The sequence below is a fragment of the Harpegnathos saltator genome, unplaced genomic scaffold (assembly GCF_003227715.2).
Source record: "Harpegnathos saltator strain DR-91 unplaced genomic scaffold, Hsal_v8.6 scaffold429, whole genome shotgun sequence".
NCBI lineage: Eukaryota > Metazoa > Arthropoda > Insecta > Hymenoptera > Formicidae > Harpegnathos > Harpegnathos saltator.
The window spans coordinates 103,538-127,500 of NW_020230238.1; the positions used below are offsets into that span (position 1 = coordinate 103,538).

The 23,963-nt window shown below is 45.3% G+C and overlaps 1 protein-coding gene and 1 long non-coding RNA gene across 6 annotated transcripts in view; one reads left to right on the forward strand and one right to left on the reverse strand.

The window, feature by feature from the left end:
* Window positions 1–23,963, forward strand: part of sick (sickie) — a 115,137-nt gene that overhangs the window by 28,170 nt on the left and 63,004 nt on the right. For 3 of the 5 annotated variants that reach the window (XM_025301551.1, XM_025301548.1, XM_025301549.1), the window contains 2 exons: window positions 12,827–12,944; window positions 13,433–13,485. In XM_025301551.1, the coding sequence (XP_025157336.1) occupies window positions 12,827–12,944; window positions 13,433–13,485 (171 nt within the window). Of the gene's footprint in view, window positions 1–10,182; window positions 10,704–12,826; window positions 12,945–13,432; window positions 13,486–17,953; window positions 18,156–23,963 lie in introns of those variants that run through there. The other 2 variants (XM_025301550.1, XM_025301552.1) reach the window with 2 other exon arrangements.
* Window positions 19,072–23,963, reverse strand: part of LOC112589210 (uncharacterized) — a 24,882-nt gene continuing 19,990 nt past the window's right edge. The window contains exon 4 of the long non-coding RNA XR_003113362.1: window positions 19,072–19,392. This is a non-coding gene — a long non-coding RNA (uncharacterized LOC112589210). The remainder of the gene's footprint in view (window positions 19,393–23,963) is intronic.

The following is a 23,963-nucleotide window of genomic DNA, read 5'->3' on the forward strand; positions in this document are numbered from 1 at the left end:
CGAGCTAATTTCGGAAACCGAGCCGCAAATTTGCGGCGCTACGCTATCGAGTTTTGTTTCATTTCGCCGCGGGCGACTCGCTTGCAGTCGCTATCGCGAGCGAAAATAATCGCAAAGCGATCATTCGCGTGGTATTACAGAGCCGACGATATACGGGACAATGCGCAAGTGGAGACGTGACTGAGTAAAACGAGGATATGTTCGCACGGAATAAAAAATCATGCCGTCTCTCTCTAAATTTCTTTTGAAATACGATCCCCTCTCTCTCTCTCTCTCTCTCTCTCTCTCTCTCTCTTTCTGAGAAAGGTTTCCTGCACACGGAGCAAATTAATTTGAAGAATTGATCATAAATATATCGCAGAGAGCTGTAAAAACAATCAATTTCCGAGTTTTTCACGCGATCATGTATAATTGATCTCCAAGTATCCCGGATGACCCCTAAAACTGCGCGATAGTTGGCGGAAATAGCGAAAGATCAGGTCGGTCCATGAAAAATTAAACATTCGGCCAGTGTGTGTGTGTGTGTGTTCCTCTTCGTCCTCACGAAGCCATCCTGCGGCGTTTCGTTCCGCTCGTAAACGATTCTCGAGGCTTCTCTCGTCGGAGCGAGAGGGTCGATCCTTACGAAGGATCCTATCAAATATGCTGCCCGGGGGTGTCAAGGCACTTTGATCAACTTCAAGAAGCTCACCCTCGTGCGATGTTTACGTTGAGGGATGCCGTCGACTACCAGCATATACGAAGCAAGATGCGAGATGCCTGTCCCTTTCCTTATACTTACGTATCGTCGAAGGATTATCCTTTGACAACGGGACAAGGACAGAGATATTACGTTAGGCCATTAGATCAAAGTGATCGTTGATTTTGCTCATTGAGTTTGCATTGGATAGGACTCTATTATTTTCCATTAAACGGCGTACGGTCTTCAAGATTTCATTCGCTTGCGTTTCCTCTTGTCACTCGTTCTTTGGTTATACTCACCTCGCAGGAACACACGGATCTTCCAGCGGCAAAGAGGGTGACCTGCTTCCTTCCCTCGCACGCGCGCAAGGGATCGCAGAGGATCAGATTGGCCCCTGCTCTCCTCCTTTCGACAAAGCAAACGTATCCACGTCGTTATTGTGCCTTGTGGCACGACCGCTCGCCGGTTCGGAAATGAGCGCTCTAATTTCCCGTCCTCTCTGCCGGACACGTCAGGATCCCGTTTTATCGCTTTATCGTAACTTACACCATTTGTAGGAAACAATTTTTTTCCTTTCTTCTTTTTTTTTTTTTTGTAGAAATTCCACTCAATTTGACGTGTGTCAGATTGATATCTGCTTGCTAAATTGCAATTTCATCTTCGATAAAGTATGCTACTAATAGTATGGAAAAAGGGTGTGGGAAATGTCAATTTACGGTAATCTTTTGTTTTTCTCTTTTCTTCAACTCATACACGGAGGAAATTTCCATCTTGTGAACTCGTATCTAAATACGATGACGATATTAACAGTTTTTGAAACGATGATATTTATTTTTCCACGCCTTATTTTCTCTGTTTGCGAAATAGTTGATGTCGTTGACGTCACGCAATCGGGAAAGGGAGTATTTTGTTAACAGTTAAGAAGGATCATCGGCAACGCTGTCACGTTGTTTTTCACGGCTCGACTGAAAAAACTCTGAATTTTTCCCGATACACGTATGTCGTGCGACACGCAATTTACGGATCAGCGATCCATGCGGATCCGTGAGGATCCTGAGGAAGCCACGATTAAACAGACGCCAATACTTTACACTTTACACATCGCTGCTAACCTGGTTGTAAAACCAAATGATGCGGGTTTTTGCAAAAATTGCTAGGAAAATTGCTCCGTATGTCTTTATACGTATCGATTTTCTTGCAAGAAGATCGAAAGGGAATCGAAAGCGAAAAGAAACTTCGGGGGGGAGTGGGGTATGCGAAGGGTGGGACGCGAAAAAGGACTCGTACGGGGGCCCTGACGAGAGCAATTTTCGTGGGGCTGTAAATTGGCAATCGAACGCACGGTAAATCATTTAGATTTCGCGTGCGTGTATTCCGTTTCGAAACTCTACGTATAGGGACGAACCTACCCCAAGGCGAAGAGTATGTCTCCGTCCGCCGAGAGTCATCTTACCGGGAAAATAGATCTTTAATGAAATCATGACTGAGTCACAAACTCGTACAGCTTTCCTTCGAAGAATCGAAATGTTGGTAAATGGCGTCAACGACATTTCCTCGTAATAATTTTTTATTATATATTAATTAAGTTTTTTATGCGTACAAACTAAAGCGAGTACGACGACATTACATCATATTTAATCGATAAATTGGGAACGTTATTCGAAAGACAAAGAAGAGGAACCGATTTACCGGGATACGTCGAAGAATACACGATATACCGTGTGCTATTAAAGTTGAAAATTGTAATTTAACAATTTATAATATTTAATGCGATAAAGAAAAAACGTCTAGCACACACGTGTACTGACAGAGTGCAAGTATCGTAGCAAACAGTCGTAGGAAAAAATCCACTCGTCGAAATTCTTTTTTTCTTATCGGCATACGTTGTCGTATCGGTATCGCGTATCGTGATACAAATATTTCTCCTTCTATACGAACTACGCTCTGAACACACAAATATTCGTAATCCGGCCATGCAGGATGCAAGCCGTGCAGGATTCTGAAAAAATAATCGAGATATACGTCCGCGTGTTGTACGCGCGGTGATGTTAAATAAATACATATATCGGCTCGGATTACGACGAGAAACGAATTTTTCGAAGCCCTGTCGATTCTCGTTTTTTGCACCACCGCTAAATAAATTTCTCGCTGCTATTTCGCAGTTTGCTATTCAGTCTCTGTACTATCGTCAGAATTGCATCAGATTGCTCGTCATAAAGAATGATGAAAAATTTCTTTCATGTGATTGGTGTAAAAACGAATTCGAGATTAATTGTTTGTACAACTCGCATCAGATCAGTTTACATTAATTTTGAGAAGCACGATTTTGGTAGAGAGAGAGAGAGAGAGAGAGAGAGAGAGAGAGAGAGAGAGAGAGAGAGAGAGAGAGAGAGAGAGAGAGAGAGAGAGATTTCGTTTGTGATTTGATGAAGAATTCAAGAAAAATTTAATGCGATTGATTTGGAAAGGAAATTTCAATCAATTCCAAAGAAGGACAACCAACGTCGTATAATCGGTATGTGCCGTACATATATTCACTTCCAGAGTATACGTCGCCGTTACGTCCATATTCACGTCAAATGCCACGCGGAAATACCACATCACACGCAAATACATATTGTACATTTCGCGCGACAACAGTCATGTCGAATCGCCTGACAGAAGCTCGAACCAATCGCTCCCTGCGCCGAGACCGCAATTACGATTCAACGTCGATAACAGACCCAACTTCTCTTCCTCTTTAAAATCGAGTTACTCCAGTCAAGAGTCTTCTCCTGTACAGTGTTATTATTATCAATAATAATTGCGACACACACTCGGAGATTACACTCGGCAAGATTAGCAGCGACTTGTATTTTACACGGCTGTCAATTTGTCGACACGACAAATTTAATTACACACAAATAGCTTGAGCAATTTATCGAGAGATTAGTAGAAAATATTTCTGTCTTCCGGTTCCTCGGGAGAAAAGGATGCTGCGAGAAGGCAAGACCGCTGTCAAGTCAGCGATCGAGCGACCCCATCAAATGCCGAGACTCGTTAGAACGCGAGTTATCCTTCTGTGCGCTATACGTGAGCCGAAAAAATTATAGCAATTCCACTATGACCGGAGCCTGAATTCGTAAAATTCGTTTCTGCGAATGACGCGCCGTCTACCGTACAGATTTCGTCCTTAAAGAACGTCAAAGGGCGAAATTCTTTGCTCTTGGAATAAGAATCAGAAGAATAAATCGTTGTAAATCGTTCCGCTAAAAAAGTCTCAAGAGGCAGGATAATGGTTCGGTTAAAGTTATGATTTTTACCGTTTCGATTAAAACTGTCATTTGGACAAACTCGACGATGTAAAAAATATAAAAGTTGAATTTCGTTAGGGTAATTTTCAAACACACGCACACACATACACGAGGCGTATATCGAAAACGCACAATTACGGGAGAGACAAACGATTATCCTCCGCATGAGACAAGCCCACCGGCGAAAGTTCCGCACGTGCATCCGCGAGAACGGAGTCTCTCTCAAGGATTGTCGAGGGCCTGGCCCGATCGCTGGTTCTCGTGTGGGCCATTTAGCGTATGCGAGAAGATGCCCACACAGAGGCGACTGACAATGGCAGGGTTGGGCCCGGTTGCATCGCGCGCGTCACCGCGCGCGACGCGCAGCCAGGTAAATTTAACTCTCTCTCTCTCTCTCTCTCTCTCTCTCTCTCTCTCTCTCTCTCTCTCTCTCTCTCTCTCTCTCTCTCTCTCTCTCTCTCTCTCTCTCTCTCTCTCTCGCACGTTCTCACGAGTGCACGTACACGAGCGCGTCGGCGCAATGTGTGAGGTGCGATAGGTGAGACTCATTCATAAAACATAACCCACGTGGCGCCGCAACGAGTGAGCTAAGGAGGAGGAAGGAGGGAGGGGAGATATCTTCAAAGTGTCAGCTAGCGAGACACGTGTACGAGAGCTAATGCTATTTATTATTAATCATATAATCATTATTCCTCGGACTGACAGAGAAGAGACAGATCAAGTGATAATTTTCTCAACTTTGTTACTCGTCTCATTCACTCATTCAGCGAGTACGTAGCTCGTACGTAGCTCTCAATCAATTATTCAAACGCATTTCTCGTTCAAGCGCATTCATCATTGCCCGCCTTGGTCGATGTGTTTTGTTTGCACGGAGGAGCGTCTGTGCGAATTAGAAAGAGAGAGAGAGAGAGAGAGAGAGAGAGAGAGAGAGAGAGAGAGAGAGAGAGAGAGAGAGAAAGAGAGAGAGAGAGATTTACACATGTTCGCTTTAATTTCTCCCCTTTCTTCCGGGGACGGGGGCGGGGAGAACGGGAGAGCGAAAAAGGCACAATGCTAATCGGATCTTATCGGCGGACGTAAAAATAACTTTGTTCTCGCACGAGTTCGGTAGTCATGACAACGGGGTGGTTTCCTCGAATCTCGAGAGGGTGTGAGAACATAGGCTTGCTGCAGGACACGTACCCTCCTGAGAGAAGAGAGTGTATCCTCCGCGCTACTTCTTGGGGGGATGATAACTCAGTTACAACGGTTCTCAACCATCGTGCGAGTTTCATTCCGGTTCGATCTGTATCGTCAGATCACTCAATAATAATTCCACGCCTGAGCGCGTCTTTTTCGAATGAGGAGAATTTCAGCCTCCCCCCTTTATACTTATTTCTTTCCATCCGATCATGCTAATTTCCAATTAGCCAATTGAGCAGTGTGCAATGGCGATTAAACGCAAGATGAATATAAATCTTGATTTGTGCATACATGCATACACCTTTGTTTGCGACACCTACTTTGCCAGCGGGATCCTCGTCTCGTAGGATATTCAACCGGATTCCCCGGACGTTACACGAACGAATTGCGCGCGCGCGCGCGCGCGAGTTGCCGATCGGAAAATTGACCGCGGGAGATTTCGACGCAACCGAGCATACCGAGTTAACTCGTGCATTCGGAGAGAGTAAAAGAGGGTAGGAAGCGCGGTTACACGGCTCGTTTGTAACGAGCGTGCGAAGCCGCGAAAGAAAGAGGGAAAGAGGGATAGCAATGACCGTCGAGAAAGCAAAGGGATATATGCACGCGCGTCTCCATACACTAATGTGCGCTAGTCGCATCGGCAAGTTTCTCTCTCTCTCTCTCTCTCATTCGTTGGTTAGTCACGCGACTACTCACCTTACTTACGCCTTACTCCTCGTCGTTAATTATTACGAGTGTTGCGCGTGCGTTAATGCTTCTCCCCCCACTCGCGGTCTTTCTCTCTAACTACCACTCTCCGGTAAGACATTCTATTCAATTAGGAAAATCCACATCGAACCGCTTGTCCGGCTTGTCGGATCATAAGACGCACAAGATAATTTTCCGACTTCGTAATTTCTCATCATCCGGCCGTCATTATCCGAGAGAGACTGGCGTGCGCGCCAGTCTCGATATCTTGGGAGTGGGTTAAAGCGAGCCTAATACCGTCGGATTGTTCCATAGTTGGATAGTCCGGACCGGATCGAGCGGAGCGATTCTCATCGTGACCGCATGCGACAAAGCCCGGTCGGCTCTGCCGCTTCCTATCCCCTTCGTGATACTACTCGCAACTCGCAGCCTCTCTCTGGTCTTTCCTGATTCTTGTCAGGGAAAAGCGGAATTCAAGAATTCGTCACCGGAAGCGACGAAGGAATTGCTTAGAATTTCAAACAGAGCTTCTCTTTATTGGAGCTCCTGCCTGCAAAATGCAGCTCTATTAGAATCCGTATGAGACCGATTCCGGCGAGAAGAACGAGAAAAAGGATTAGAAGGATTTCAACAATTAGAAGGACGCGATGAAGTAAAGCGTATAAAAAGATTTGCCAGAGCCAATCTCGTCTGGCAATTTGCTCGCTTCTCTTTGAAAAGAAGCATGACGCGCGCGCGCGCGCGCGTATCTTTTTGCTCTTGTTTTTTCTTCGCTCGTCAGGCCATACTCCCAGTTACATTAACACGCGAGATAGAAAAAAAGAAAAAGGATAGGATTACGTGACTAACGAGCCGTCAGACACTGTCGGTAGCGTCAGTAGCGAATTAATTATTGTCCTTTAACGGTTTCGTTTCCGGCTCTTGAGCTCAGTGTCGCCGTTTCGGCGAGGGAGATCCGCTGCAATATTCAATTTCATGCACCCCTTTGCGTCGGCCAGCTACCGCCGCGCCGAAGCACAATTATTGTCCTTTGACCGCCCCCTCGAATTTCAGGCGAATCGCCACTCCGGAAAAACGGCGGACTGGCGTGCCGCCAGTCAAACTGTCGGGAATTAATTGCCGAAATTTTGACAGGCATTTGGTATCTTTTTAATTCACGGCTAAAGTTCTAGATGATTTTCGCATTAACGCGCATAGCCGCGAAAGGAAACCGGAGATGAAAGAGGGGGAGAGAGAGAGAGAGAGAGAAAGAGAGAGAGAGAGAGAGAGAAACGCTTCCATTTGTAACGAAAGAAACGATTTTGTTTCTTTTCCGTCTCACTTGGATACTACCATTACTTGGACTTTGATTAAACTCAACGTGTCTTCTTCACTGAGATATGAGAAGCGCTTTATCTACAATATCATTTGGCATTTGGAATATCCGCCGCGTATGAAATCGTTGATTAAACTACCATTATCATGCGCGTATTTCCTCTGCTGGAAGTATAGCAGCGATAAATATAACAATATGGTATTCGCCTGATTGTGAGTAATCGGTCGAACGACTAGCGACAAACGACATATTCCCGACAGGTGCGCTATCGATTGCTATTCCGCGCGGCTTCCGCGTACGAGCAGCATCATTAATTGTAATGCCGGCCATGGCGTCGGCTTTTAACGCGTCTAGTCGCGCGCGCGCGCGAAGCGGCCACGCCGATAATCGGCGCCAAACCGAATATCGATCAGCAAAGACGCGTACGTGGCTTCCCATCGGCCGCCGATTCCTGCTTCTTATCAACGTGTCACGATGCTCATTACGATTCAACGTAATGTCCGTGGTCAAAGTCTAGCAGCGACTGGAATAAGAAAGAAGGAAGAGAGATGGTGGGATATATAGAACGGCGGCTAGACTGGGCATAAGACTGGACATCCGCGATCCTTTTTCATCTATCCTAGGTGCGATAGTGCAATAATTTCTTCATCGGCATTCGTACGTTATATTCTTTACATGTAGCATGCACAACGTAATCTCGATTATATTCAATGTGCAGTTATACGAATCCAGAATATTGATTCAGTTTGCCAGCAAAAGGAGGAAGCTTGAAATCTAGATTACAAACTTGGCGACAATCAAACATATATCGACAATGTCCAAGACGACATGAATACGATCGGAAGGTTAGTGATTGAATTAAAAATGAATGAAGATATGTGATTGTGTGATACAATTGATCGATCTCTTCAATTGTTGGGATGTTTTCAATCGAACTTGTTTCGATCGGATCGACGGAGGTTGCATCGTGCCGTTTAAAAGGAACTAACCTAACGCGTCTGCGATAGGTGAGATGTCACTGACGATAGTCACTGCGACTCGTCACGGCGACGTAGCAACGGTCCAATCGACGATGATCTGGGATCGGTCGCTGATGAGTTTACGGCCTATCTCGATTCCGTTAATTCGTCAAATGACGAGTACTCACGCACGAGAATGAGAGCTTCGCTCTCTGTTCATCGTGCTCTATTTCGAGTGTGTGAACACGCCGTGGCTGTTTTCTCCCTTAGGTCAAACGCCGCTCCGTCTCCCATTCCTATTTCCATCCCTCCTCCCTCCCTGTGTGCGTTATTTTTGCCCATGGAGGAAAGATATTGTCTTCCCGGAACATCGTTGGACGTCTAACAATTTTTATTAGCCCATCTTCTTTCCCCTCTCTTCTTCTTCTTCTTCTTCTTCTTCTTCTTCTTCTTCTTCTTCTTCTTCTTCTTCTTCCTCCTTTCTAATTTCTCCTCGATCCTTTTCGCTTTGGCAAAAGATTGCTGGATTGCAAACTCTAACATAGAACCGAAGCTGAAGCATGTATAATTGAGAAATGAGAGGAGAAAAGTTAATTATACCCAATAAATACAAGAGCAAATACTTGGCCAACGAGTCTCGGACTTAATTTCAAGTTCAAACAAACTCTTATAAATGTCGATATTTAGTTTGATAGTTATCGAGATGTGCTCGCTGCTTCCTTCGTCGTTTTCGCAGTCGCTGTCGCAGTCTCAAGTCACATCAACGTTTAACCGACGACGACGAATGTAAACGTAACGATGAGTCGCAGTGTTGGGCCGAAGCTGCTGACTACTCGTCAAGTTGGAAAATTCTCGGTATGGTTGGTAATATCGCGCTCCAGTTCTACGATTCGACAGATCTCGATGTTGTTTCCTCGTCACGTCACGTTTCACCAGAGATGATCTTAAAATAGCGATCTTGAGATGTGTCACGCTTCCGGTGATAGCGTCATCACAGCGTTCCTGATAATCCTGGTCATCCTTGGTTAGCCCTTGATCGGTCGAGCGAAATTTTCGATCAAGCGCTTTCCGTCAGGATGAACTCGCGCGACAATGAAGAAAATACTTTTTCGTACTTGAAATTATACACTATTATTTATATTCGAAGTTGTTGAGAAAGACAATGGTAGATAGATAATTGATGGTTGAACACGTAGTACAAGTTGAGTATACCGCATGTACCGGCATGTAAAGGCACATATACATATAGTTGCAAAATATAAAACATCCGTTATTCATACTATCGAAAAGTTTGCAGTAAACTTTCCCACAATCTTTCATGATTGTTTGAAAAATGTCAAGTCGCAGAGTTGCGTCACTTTTGACGCAAGCGTGCGATTCGTTGGTATTCTACACGGTGAGCTTTTAGAGAGAAAAGCAACGAAAGGAGGTGGCAAAAGAGAAGAAGGAGAAGAAAGAGAGGATAAAGAAGGGAGAGATGAAAAGGAGGAGAAGGCGCGAGCGTGTACCTACGAATAGAGAAACGTGCGCGACGCGCGTATTCAGTTACGTCCGGTGCGTCGTGGCGTTGAGACGCCACGTTCCGTTTCCAGTGCCTTGCGATACGTCGCGATGCGACGCGTCGTGTCGCGGGATCGTCTTGGGGAGAAAGAGAGGAAGGGAGAGAGAGAGAGAGAGAGAGAGAGAGAGAGAGAGAGAATTGAATAATTGAACGATTGACACGATCAGCTCTTTCGTCTCCTGCTCCTTCTCCCCTTCATTACCCCGTCTCTTCCCTCCGCTTTCGACGCTCGAAAGAAGATTGTGAGAACGAAGGGTCGTGCAGAGATACAGATGCAGATTGTATCAACGATACATTGATAATGGACCACGGGTGTGAGTCCTCATTTTTTAAATTTTCTCTTTTTATCAGTGCCTTCCCAAGGAGAGAGGATTGATGAGAAGAGAAGGGACAAGAGGGAGAGAGAGAGAGAGAGAGAGAGAGAGAGAGAGAGAGAGAGAGAGAGAGAGAGAGAGAGAGGGAGAGGGTAGTAGGGAGGGAGGGAGGGAGAGAGAAAAGAGGGAAGAGAGTATATTGATATAAATAAGAGATAATCTTGATCAGACAATTTTGCTCGTGAGATAAGGTAAAGTGTCAACGAGTTTGATCGGGCACCGTTTATCAACTATTTTCTAGATCGCAGTGCCTTCTTCATTTGATATATTATATCCCCTCCCCCTTCCGCCCTCTTCCCCCGATATATATTATAACACGAACGACAAAACATATTTTTCGTTCAAACGTCAGAAACTGCAGTGATTACGCGTCGACGACGATTTTCTTCGAAATGGCTAAGAATTTAAAGTGAAGTCAATGATGATGTTGATTAAGCGCGGATAGTGCGAGCGCAATACGAACGATCTAATGCGTCACATTCAGGTCGAGTGCAAAGTGCATAGTGCAATCGCAGCTGGTCGTGAAGGATAATCGACGAGGAAGGAAAGTTGGCGCACTCGACGGTGTCATGGCTTGTATCAGAGCGCCAAGATCGGTACGCGGATCTGTCGACGATATTAAGGCCGATTCCACTCGTAATATCGTGCAGGTAATTTCTCTCATACGTAGCTATAGACGTGTCGAATATCGGCTTTGCAGCTACATATACACTATGTATAATCTCTCTCTCTCTCTCTCTCTCTCTCTCTCTCTCTCTCTCTCTCTCTCTTTCTCTCCCCTCCATCTCCTCCTCCTCCTCTCTTCCTCTCTTCCTCGATTGTCAATTTCTAACAACATCTACACTTTGCGATATCCCCATCTCGAAGGGTCTTTTTAACAAACGTTCTTGGTCGAATGATATCCCGAGAAAGCGGCGGGATCTCGCGGGAAAAGCAGGAAAAGGTTCGGCGAAGCGACCCCGCGTGGTCGCCGTAATAATGGCGACCCGAAATCACGAAGGAAGCTCCCACGTCCCTTTGCTTCGCTTCTCTCTTTGCGCGCTCAAAAATAGTACGCGATGACTAACTCTCTCTTCTCCTCTCCTCTCCTCTGTCCCTCTCGTTTCAGCTCCCCTTGTCCCTTCTGGTCTTCTGGACCACGCTTGTCTCCCCTTGTGCTTTCCATCGCCCTTGCGAGCGCGCCTCTTTGGGGACTTTGGAGAGTCGCGCTCGCTCGCTCGCTCGCTCACGCTGAAAAGCCTGGCGTTCAGCCAGCGCGGTAAGCGCGCCAGGACAATTCATGCTTCCGCGCCTGATTTATGTCAGTCGATGCTCTCTTATAGACACACGTGAATAAAGAAAAATATCTAGTCAAAATGTCTGATCAATCGGAATAAATGCACAATTAAGATGTGTGTGTGTGTGTGTGTGAATTGTGTGAAGTAAAATAGCAGTCTATATTATTGCTAGTTACACTTTACTTTAGTGATCAACGTTTGATATACGCTGAAACTTTAATTGTCAAGAAATCTCCCTCTCTTTCTCTCTTTCTTCTCTCGCCCTCTCTAAAGAGTATCACATTATCTCTCTAAAGAGTATCACATTATAAATATAAACAATGCAAAGGATATGGATAGAGAGAGAGAGAGAGAGAGAGAGAGAGAGAGAGAGAGAGAGAGAGAGAGAGAGGGAGGGAGAGAGGGAGGGAGAGAGAGAGAGAGAGAGAGAGAGAGAGAGAGAGAGAGAGAGAGAGAGAGAGAGAGAGAGAGAGAGAGAGGAGGAGAGAGAGGTTCCATTGCCGGAACAATCGTTAAAATTAACATACAATTTGCAACGATGAAAATGCGCAGAATAATTAACGGCGGAGCGAGCTCAATTTGAAATGCACTCGATAAAGTATAAATATCTGAAATAATTCCAATTTGATCAGTTTCACGCTGATAAATTTGTTCGAGCACCCCTCTCCTCTCTTGGCCACGTTTGAAATATTCAACAAATAAATGTGAAATATTCGCGGCGACAAGACCTTGACAGTCATGCACCTGTGCATGCAATAAAATATCGGCTGAAAAAGTGAACGAGAGAGGGGAGATGAATGTGCGCGCACAGGGAGTCGAACACCTCGATTATCCTAGTGACGTTAATAAACGTAAGTGTACCTGCCGTTGTTGCACTTCACCGTTGCAAATACAGCAGCTATATAGAGATAACGCGATGACGTATGGGTCGTCCGATAGAAATGCAAATGGATGCATCGCGTCGGGTTGTTTCCGCGAAAAGGGCGAAAACGGAACAATAGCGGAAGACCCGAAGAAAATGAAGGAAAAAGCAGAAAAAAACGCTAAGGGATCTCGCGGTCAGTTACTGTTACTGTTTCAATTTCATCATCGGCATCGGTGTCGCGAGCGTCAGCATATCCTTCGGTGCAGTGACACACAACGATCGAGGTCGGCATCGACGGCATCAGCGACGCGCCAATTGAAATTCTAATTGAAACTACGACTATAAAAGAATTTTGCCGTAATCGTGGACCGGCCGAGATTTGCGTCGTAATTGATAATGCAACAATTGAGATTTGTAATGCTGTAATTGTAATAAAGGTGCAATAAAGGAGGCATATTATATCGCTGAAGACGTAAAACTCTCGCGTGTAGCTTCGATGATACATGAGAAATGATAATTGGCAAACAATTTAGCCATTGCTATTAGCGTACGACTAATCAACTTAGCTGCAACTGCGACATGACAAATATACTCAATAATACAGAACAGACATGCTTACTTGTGATTTCAGATTTACACGGATTGGGCAAATTATTACTTGGAGCGAGGAGGTAGCAAGAGAAGAGTGATCGATTTGCAGGCTGATCTCTGCGACGGAGTGCTCTTGGCAGATTTAGTGGAGGCTGTCAGTAAGTATTCTCTTGTTCTTCTCTTTTGTTTTTGACAAGATGAATATTATTTGTATGAAAAGAGAAATTTTTTGCGCGCGCACGTTCGTAGAAATAATAGTAAAGTGCGCTTTCAAATTCTATTAATAAAAAACTAGAAGACGCCGCGTAAGAAGACCGATCACAAACGCGTCGACAAACACCATGATAGATAAAGCTGCAAAACACTGTTCGGTCGGCTAACAGTAACCGCCGAATCGTTTATGGCATTGAACAGTTATTCATAACACATAAATCGGCACAGTAAAGTCATTAGCGCACAGAGTACGACAATCACGTGCCGCACGCGAGCGCGTCATGTGCGATTCGTCGCGATTCGACGGCGACGTGCATTCATCACGACTGTACGACTATACATAAGAGGAATTTTAATACTAAATCGATCCTTTCCTCGTTCTCTCTCTCTCTCTCTCTCTCTCTCTCTCTCTCTTCTTTTTCTTTTATTACAGCCAATCAAAAGGTGATCGACGTGAACCGAAAGCCGAAAAGTGCCCAGCAAATGGTGAGTGTATCATCCAATCAAATATCTTGCTTGTTTGTCAAATGTTTTGTTGATGGTGTGAAAATTGAAAAAGTCGACTCCAACTTTTGTCAAGATTTTACCTTGTCGAATTAAAGCGAAAGCATCGCGATTATACAATTATACAAATAAGAGATAAGCGATGACCATACGATGACAAATCAAATTTGTCGTTCTGATCTATAAAGCTGCAACTGTACGAGATATTAGAAGCGATTTGGTTGATGGTACTATCCTTTACGTTACGATTGCGTGGTGTTGTTGGATAATATATTTTGGGCAAAATTTTAAAATATCCTTCCTTTCGTAACGTTGTGAGAACTCGATTCACGCATCGAGTCGTACAATGTTTGTATCCCCGTAGGAGTAGCATCGGGCTCGTTGACTCAGGATTATGCAAATTGAAACGGGAGGAGGCGTCATCCCGCTTGAGAGAGAGAGAGAGAGAGAGAGAGAGAGAGAGAGAGAAAAGTGTAACTCGACTGCGTCTCGATCTATCCGGATGTGACGTGGCTCGTTTCCTCAGAGATGCACTCAGAATCCGAAGTAAAAGACACGATAATTATTCTCTCACTCTTTCCACTCATTTCTCTTTCGCTCATCTCTTTCCCGTCTACCTACCCCGCCTATCCTACATATCCATTCTTCTTTTTCCTGAATTATTTAACGGCAAACAGATGAAGGAATTAGACAGATACGTGTTACGTGTTATTGAGGCTCGATTTACGTTGCAAAACGTTTTAAAATTGGACACGTAACATCGCGCGTTCGATTCGCGCGTCGAAACTCGTCTCGTCTTGCGGTCTCCTTGTCGAGGAAAGTTGATCACTGGTTAACTAGGCCGACAAACTTTGTTTGCGCGGCTCTCAAGAACCACACAGTACTTACCTTACAATCCGTGCAATCCGAATTACTCGAGAGCTTGCTAGACATCGTAGAGATGGCCAGATGGCCACGAGCTGGTGAGAGCGACACAAAGCTCTTCGGCGAAGCAAGTCTTACGTAGCAAGTTTCCTTCTTACCCTCGATCGCGAGCGGCAGAAACGCGAGCTGTTGACTCGACTCGTAGACTCGCGTCGCCTTTCCAATTTCGCGTTGTCGAGGGTGGACGTAGGCAAGGAGAGTAGGGCTCCGGTCTATAATTAAAGCGACGAGCACACGCGCACACCACACGTGTACACAGGCTGTACAGGCTGATTCATGATGATAAGTGAAGATGATCGCGTTCGCGACCGATGCCGATGGCATCGCAAACACGATCCACGATCGGCTTCTCCGCCATTTTTCAATGAGTTTGAGAGAAACATTTGCAGCAACGTACACCTCGAGTGTGGGACAAGTGGGATCCATCGATGAATAAGTGATTCGATTTGTGCATTACGGGTATAGCAAAATATTCATCAGACGCGGCTGTACGTTCGATTCATCGACAATCCAACTGAAACTGAACTTTCCTTCCGTTCCATTCTCTTTGAAGATTGCTGCTTTTTCGTAGCTACAGAAATGACGATTCTCTCTCTCTCTCTCTCTCTCTCTCTCTCTCTCTGTCTCTCTCGTGAAGCAACTTGTAGCCAGCTGAAATCATCACGTGTTTTCCCCTCGGCCGTGCTCTCGGTGCTCTCAGCACGGCACGCGACTTTACAACGTCGTCGCGGTCGGCCAACAGCTCGGTACACAGAGAGTACGTGTACTCTCTCGCGGCACATACAATAGAGCGGAGCGAAACGTGCTACGTTCTTCGTCGTAGCTACGCGAACCGGAAACGCTTGCCAATGCTTGCATAAGCCGGCGTACGGCAACATTACGTACGCCAAAGTGCAAAGCGGATATGTGAACCGTTCTCTACTTTTCCAGCGACCGGTCCCGCGTACCCACACCCTTTCGGTAACCTCGGCTTTTGTTCGCCGAGACAAAGATCTCATATCTTATCTTTCTTTCGCTTGTTTTCACAAGCTTATGTTTAATTGAGCGTTGTCTTTCAATTTTTCTCAATTCGTTACTTTTCATTCGACTGGCGTAATCACGCTCATCATTCAATCATTCATTCGCTCGTGATTACGGACGTTCGAATCGAAGAATTTTACTTGTAAAGAAGCCTCTCTACTCAATTGCCGTGCAATTTATGTCTCGCAGCTTTTGTCGGTGCATATAAATTGGTTTCACTGGTTTCAAATTGAGCCGGCTCACACCGCGGTCCGCGTTATCCTTGAATCATCGACGTTTCTTTTTTTTTCTTTTATAATTAAAGGAGAACTACGACGTTAAACTCTGTCGAGCTAAACCGGAACTGCTGTGGTGTCTCTGGCCGCGTCCGAGTCGGTCCATTGCGATCTATTTCTATTTCGCGGAGAGTCCACTCTTGACACACACACACACACACACACACGCGCACACAGAGAGAGAGAGAGAGAGAGAGAGAGAGAGAGAGAGAGAGAGAGAGAGAATGAGTCATTTCATATATATTAGTCAAGCATCGCGCGCCAGTCCCCTAACGAGACTATGGCGATAACTTATAAATAAAGCACTCGTACGTTACATCTCGTAGAGATGAATATAGGATATCCCAGATTTTACTGGTCATATAATTTCGAGTAAAGTTTGCTGCGTCGATAAATTATTCAAACGATTTGCATAACATTAACGTTGAATTACTTTTTATGACACTCGAGTAAACGCGATTTGAGGAGTTTGAGTGAGTGCTTCGAAAATCGATCACGCAATTGTTTACATGCGATTAGGGGAGTGGTAGACGCGAGGAAACGCGGATACGATGACAGTCGACGAAAATGTACTACATCGCAGGTGTCCTAGATATGAGATACATATGTATACATACGTATAATACATGGCGAGTGGCAGGAGAGACCGTTGAGAAAATAGGGGAACGTGGTAGGTGCGGTTTCCCCGGTAAAACCGCTTTATGAAAAAGAAGAGAGAGAGAGAGAGAGAGAGAGAGAAAAGTGTTTTAAGCCATAGTCCCTCATTCAAATAAAAAGTCCGCCATGCACACGCGAAATGTCCCGCACAGCCAAAAGCCGGCTATTCTATTATTTCGTCGATATTGCGCATGTAGATGCAGTATCCAGTGGAAATCGAAGGAATTTATCGTGCGTTCTAGATTCTCGCTCTTGCGACACGGTATCAATCCGATCACTCTACGATACCTCGGGCGGCATGTCGATTAGTCATCGAGTATATCCCGATATCTCCGTTTTCTCACGCAAGAATCCTCACGCGAAAAAGTACGATCGGTCACGCCGTTCGTTACTCGTTCCTCGTTTAATATTCGCGATTAATCGCTGCTCACTTGATCATTCCCTTGTACATTCAACGCGGAATTGACGATCAAAGAAGAGAGAAAAAGGAAGGAAGAAAGGAAGGAAAGAAGGAAGGAAGGAAGAAAGGAAATGGAAGAGAAGAAGGTGAAGAAATAATGCAACCTGCCATTTCAGTGATCCGGTGCGCTTTGTTGTTTTTAATCAGTGTGTTTGCTCCTTGTAACTATATTCATCATATTCTTTATCACAGACAGATGACATCGTGGACGACTCGGGATGCAATTTTCTCTTGGGTTATTCACGGGACATGCCCGATGACACCCGTCCCAATCCTATCCCACCTCGCTGCTACCTGACCCGTGAAAAAATTCAACTAGTTTTATTTGGCATTGATATATTTATGTCATGGTTATATTCATAGCAGAAAATTAAGAGGGAGGTAACAAGGATGTCGAAATATCATTCATCGAGCTTTAAAGGATCTGGCTTTAAATGGCATTAACGGAATCTCTGGCTCGTACGACTGGATAAATTGTTTCATCATGGGGTGGTGTACTGAATGTATTTGTAAAAGATTCAACGCTCACAGTCGCTCACGGTCGGAATGAGCTGGTCGTGGAGAAAAAGGCCTCGCCTCCCGGATCTCTCCCACCGATGTATAGTAAACTCCGGAATATACAATGCCGAGTAAATTGGATGGAAATACACGCAGAGTTGATCGCGCGCGCGGAAGTGCTCCTCCTCTCTCACGTAAGCGCGCGCGCGCGTAATTTAGACCCCGAAATTCCTCCCTCTCGCTGAATCCTTTAGAGCGAGAGAGCCGCTCCGTTCCGATGATCCGAGTCCAAACGGGGGGGAATGGAATGGAATAACGATAAGGAGGAGAACAACACGCAGATAACGCAGCAATGTCAAACAGATAGCGATAGATTGAAACTGACCCCCACTCGCGATTCGCGAGCCACGTGGATACCTGAGTTCCAGGTTGCCACACTTGAAACGGCACGCTCCCACTACCTGCCTGCCTGCCTGCCTGCCTGCCTGCCTGCCGATTGCTCCTTCCTTCTTCGTCCTCCTTCGCGTTCTCTCTCGGTTCGGCCAATTGCGCGGTATGGGGCTTACCTCGATCTCTCGTGTCCGTGTGTCATCTGTCTGTATCACGTCGGTTAGTGTCTCACGAGTGCCCCAGCGGTACGGATACTGCGCCAATCCTCGTGCGCGCGTTTCGCGACATCTTCTCGAGTGTTGTTGTCTCACGTTGTATTACTAGCCAATTAGCCAATTAGGCGATTCACCGTTACCGTCGCAACACACAGCTTGCTTTTGCGTCTGGAGCGTCGAGGAACGGATAAGCTTTAATTGCCGTTTAATGAGGTAATGACACTTGACTTGTCTTTATCAACACATTGTGACTGCCCAGTTAGTTTGGTTTTGTCTCTTATCTCTTATCGTACGCGGTAAGCGGAATAACGAAACGTTCCTGAACTGTTGTGCCTCACAAGCATACATCTCTACGTAAGCGTGATATAATTGTCGTAATATAATATAATATTAACAAGCAAAGTGTTTGTCTCGCTCTCAAGTTTTTCATTTATGATGCCTCGTGTCTTAAAAAGCAATGGATTAGGGACACACTGGGGGATACACCGGTGGCCGGTCATCGGCCATCCCACACGCAGCCGGTCAAGGTACTCCAGACGTTAATGACTCTATAAATCCTGATTGTTGCACACATTTTTGCAGTCGCGTGCAGTATCACGCGGTATATTTACGATAGAATTACATCCATCGTTGAATTCATGTCGCAGCAGTAGCCAGACAGTGTAGTAGCGTTTACGCGTTAGTTAACGTCAGTGAGGTTATTAACGTATCTCTTCATCGATCGACTGATTCCTTGATCGACCAAGTGTTTTGTTTGTGGCAAAAGTTTCGCGAGGAAAAAAATATAAGAAGAAAAAGAAGTATAAATCCGCAAACTCTTGTGTGGGGGACACAAGTAGTAGACCGTGTCGGGACATCGACACGTTCCCCAAGTAGTGTCCGTGTGCGCGTATGTTCTCTGTTTCTTCTCAGTTAAGGTTTCGTAAGGTACTCGAGCAGCATGCGCCAGCTCCGACGGAAGCTCCGTTTACTCACCGAGACTGCTCTCTCTCTCTCTCTCTCTCTCTCTCTCTCTCTCTCTCTCTCTCTCTCTCTCTCTCTCTCTCTCTCTCTCTCTCTCTCTCTCACTCTTTCTCTCACTCTCTCGCTAACTCGATGTTACTCGAAAATAGAGAAATAACCGATCGTCTAGAACGGACACGATCTTTTATTGTTGCATTACTCTTGAATTTACAGTCATTGCCGTCGATATCAGGTCGATATCAGATCGATATCGGATGGTTCTTGAGAGCCTTCGACAGCACCTTTACTTACCTTAGCACGTTTAGGATAGGATGATTTTAACGCGTCTTACAGTACATGTTTCTACTCTCGTTCGTTTGTTGTCTGAATAATTCGCGCGCGCGCGCACGACCCTCCTCGAGGTCACATCGAAAGATTAACGGCGAAAGATCATATGGCGTCACGGTGGTCAAAGATGCCCGGTAGTCCCGGTGATGTAAGAAGATACCTGGAAAGCGATGCACCGATTAATCGTCCTGCTCCTTGACGAGACCTCGCTATTAACCTCTCGAACGAGGATCTTCTCCGAGAGAGAGAGAGAGAGAGAGAGAGAGAGAGAGAGTGAGAGAGAGGGAGAGAGAGAGAGAGAGAGAGAGAGAGAGAGAGTGAGAGAGAGAGAGAGAGAGAGAGAGAGAGAGAGAGAGAGAGAGTGAGAGAGAGAGAGTGAGAGAGAGGGGGAGAGAGAGAGAGAGAGAGATCTCAACTTTTTAAAGTAAACTGCCCATGTTCGCTACTTTGATGAATTCGGAATTCAAACTTTTCGCTTACAGTGACACTCACACTATACATTTCCATTTGATCTCGGTATTTTTTGCAAACTGTCTCACCAATCAAGTTTGAATCTCTATGAATTTCGAGACTCGGTTAAGCGAATATGGAAATCGAAGTAACGGTCCGTCGAAATCACAGAAGGTCGACTGTGTCGCTCACACGACGAGCAAGCTTGGACTCAAGCGCGGAGCTCATTAACTCGTAAAATTGAACGGCCGTTGTCAGTCAAAGCGACGACGCGAGCGCGCGCGCGCGCGCGCGCGGTTAATAAAGCGGTCGTTAATCGGCGACGATGATGACAACATATGCCGTAGACTCCACTTAACCAAGTTCGAGCCCTCGGCGAACCCGAAACGATCGCATTCGCTGCGCTTAACGCACGCAGAAATACGCGTTGGAATTCTCTCGCAATTTCAGATTCTTTCAGACCGCCGGGAGATCGATCGGCGCGAATTAACCGCACGTTGCCGAGAATCGTCCTTTCTCCTTCGTCGTCGTCGTTTCGAGTCGTTTCATGTCAGCCCGTTCATTTTTTTCGCCACAGATTATCACGCTGCCCGTTATACATTCCGCGAATTCTGCCGGTCGTTGTAACCATTAACCCAGCTTGTGCTTGGGCCCTATTGGATTACACCGGGTGACTCGGAATTTCGTCGAGATTGCGGCTTTTTCACGCCATTCCTTTCCTTTCCTTTCCTTTCCTTTTCTCTTTTCTTTCTTCTTTTTTTTTTTTCAACCTCCGCAAAGTCGGCGAACTGTTCGATTCTACGAGCCTACTCGGAGAGCTCGAAGCGCGCGCGCACACACATACACATCACTCGTCCAATGTCCAATGTTCGCGGTCGTACGTACGTATGTACTTTAGAGTGAAAAATTATTTGTTCCCTGCATTTGCGACCCTCTGAACGAAGCGAGGCGCGGATCGTCGTATTCCTCGGCGAGAAATTCGCGTTGGCACGGGCTAAATTGGGCCACGTTCTCAGCAATGCCTTTAATTAAAGCCCACGAGCGAAGCGTTAGTAATCTGTACTAATCACGAAATTGATCCGCCACACTTCGTTCTCGCCTCGAGCCTTTTTTCTTTCCTCGCCTCGAACAAAAGGGCCGACGACCTCTCTCTCTCTCTCTCTCTCTCTCTCTCTCTCTCTCTCTCTCTCTCTCTCTCTCTCTCTCTCTCATCTTCCGAAAAGTTCACGAATGGATTTTACGCGCGACACCGCAACGTTAATTAAATTCTCTACGGTGCGTTCGCGAAGCAAACACACGCCAACACCTAACCTTCTATGGGATTTGATTTAATTGCCATTCAGTTTGACGATCTCCGCGAGAATCCAACCAAATTTTCCTCGTCTTTTCCCCGTGCGACTCGACCAACGAAATTACATGTATTCGACATGTACTTCTGTGTGTTCCGGATTGCAGTTTTGACTTGCAATTTCTCGAAAAAATTGCACATTGTCAAGAATAGGAATTTTCTCGATTATAACATACATATCCTAGAGTTATATGGTTTCTCTCAGCAAGCAAGTCTTGGAATCGGTATCTCCGATCGACGAGTCAAATTGACGAGTGGAATCAATTGGACTGACCGAGTCGAATTCGTTTCGTCCGCGCGAAGCCCGCGCGGAGTAGGATCGCGCGCTAATTGCTAAATCTTAACGAGTCTCGGTCCACCTGCCGCCAACGTTTCCGGCACTTTTCTCAGCCGCGCTCAGTGCATTCGGTGCTGTTTCAGACCGATGCTAGCGCGTCTCTCGAGGATGTCGAGGGAAAATCAGGTTAGAGGAATCGCGAGGAATCCCTTTTCTCGCTCTTCTACGCACTCAGCCGTCACCATCGAGGAAGCTTCGAAGAAATTTGCCCCGAATTCCGCAAGCCCTGAACCGTTCGTCTTTCAATCGTGCGACTTTAATTACGCGCGGACGAATTCGTATCTATTCTACCAATTACATTCGATCCGTTTTATGCTGCGAAACGTTATACAATATTTTTTTGCCGCGAAACTCTACCGCTCGGAATTATTACGATCAACTGTTGTGTTGCGCTCACGGTTTCTTCTCCACTCGAGCGATTCAATTGATCGTAGCAAAATACGCCGAGGCGACTTATATATTCCAGGCCATATATTTAACCATCATTATATGCGCACGCGTGTATAAAAATGAAGACGAATATGTCGAACAAACGTGAATCCACATTGTTGCAAAGAACCATACGCACTTCGCTTTCATCACGGGAGAGAAGTGTTGCCTCTCTCCAAGCTGTGTGATTAGACGCACAGTTTTTGCGTCGATTTGCGTAAACACTGTGAATCTGTTTGTTTTTTTTTTTTTCTTTAAATATAATAAAAGGCTGCATGTACATCCCACGCAATTCAACTAGAGACTCCTGGCGATCCTTTGATGCTTAATCTCGATGCAATTTCGAGACGCGACTATGCTCAGCGACGAAACAGCAGATAAGCAAAGATGACTATTTGGGCGATTGGGCGGAAAAAAGTCCGGAAGGTATCTATCCGTTTGTATCGTCGGTTACTGCATCGCGGCGTTTCCGGAAGATGCAAGAGAGCACGCGTAGTGCGTGCTTTTTTTCACAACTTTCGTTCCCCGGACTGTCAACATTCAGTCATCAAGGATCATAACTTCTTTTTTCGCTAGCTTTTTACATCGCAGCTACGTCACACACACACACACACACGCACACACGTACATTGAACGGACAGAAAAATTTTATAAATATAAATTCTTGCTAGAAACTGTGTTATCTCATTGAACAATACGCGTGTGATAGAGTAATGAAATTTATAACAATGATAGGATGTCTAGCCACAAAGTTTTTACGGCAAATTATTAATCTTTTGCTCCAATCATTTTGCTCCAATGTTTTTTCTATACTGTTGCATAATTACTTTGACGTTCTAATAGAGAAATACGCGTAAGGTGTCATTATTGTTATTCGAACGCGAGATATTAAAGAGAGGGCGATCAGGAGAGGAGATATATATGAAGAAGGAGGAAAATGAGAGTTCTTCTTCCCATAGCGGCACACTCCTCTTCTCCTCTTCGTTTTCCTTCTCAAGAACCGCAGAAGCAAAGACGCTACCATAAGAGGACATCTTTCGCCATCTCTCTGGATCCGTCGACCCCTTTCTCTTCCCCTCTCCTCCTTAATCGCTCTCTCTCTCTCTCTCTCTCTCTCTCTCTCTCTCTCTTCCTTTTTCTTATACTCTTCTCCTTCCAATCCTGTCCTTGTGGGACCGCAAACCCACGAGTATCTCTCAGAAACATTTCGCAGGAAACCGCCTTCGCCGGGGTACTTGTCGCTCGTGAATATCCAATTTCCATTGCACGATTATTCCTCTCTTAATATTCTTATCTAAATTCTTTTCTAAATTGCAGTTTCATCTCTAATCGAGATAGAAGAGAAAAAAATCTAATTCGGGGCTAGACGCACCGTTTTAGGGCAAACAGTTGATAGACAGATTTCTTCTCGATTAAAGTGATTATACGCTCATTATGCAATTGAACGAACATGTACTCGAACTCTCATTATCACTTGCGATCCTACGTTATCCTGGATCATTGCATATAAATGTGAAAAGTCAAGGCTGTGACACTGAAATCGACTTCCTGGAATAAAAATGGCAAAATAAAATTACAATACGACAAGCTGAAACTTGTTGGGCTAAAAGGACAGGTCACAAAGCGCGATCCGAGCACGTCCGCGGTGCTTCATCAGTGACACTTCTTTCGACAGTCATCCTGCGAGATCTGCACGAGATAGTGGAATGCATTAAAAAGTGCCGTCTCCATTTACGGCTGTCATCTGGCATGAATAAGTTGAAGGTACGGTTGAGGTCGACCAGAACCTCAGAAAGAACCGCGTCGCCTTTTAGGGTCTTTGGCTTCTATCGAAAATATATATCCCTTTTCGGAATATCCCTTACAGAATCCTCCTCATTGGTTGATCATATACGTAATAAGAATTTGATTCTTGAATAATGTTACGTTCGATCGCTTGAAAGAATCACCCGTTCATCAGTGTTTAATATGCAAGTTTTTCGTTTAATAAGTAATGTCTTTTCTTTTTTCTTTCTTCTTTCTACATATCGATAATCTCTTTTCACCTTTTTATTTTAGAGAGCACCTCAAGTTTCTTCGATGTAGCATGTGAAACCTTAAAACTTTCCTAGTTGGAGGGTTCATCCCTATTTGTCCCGTGTTTTCCCGTTTCTCCGTCTCAATCCTC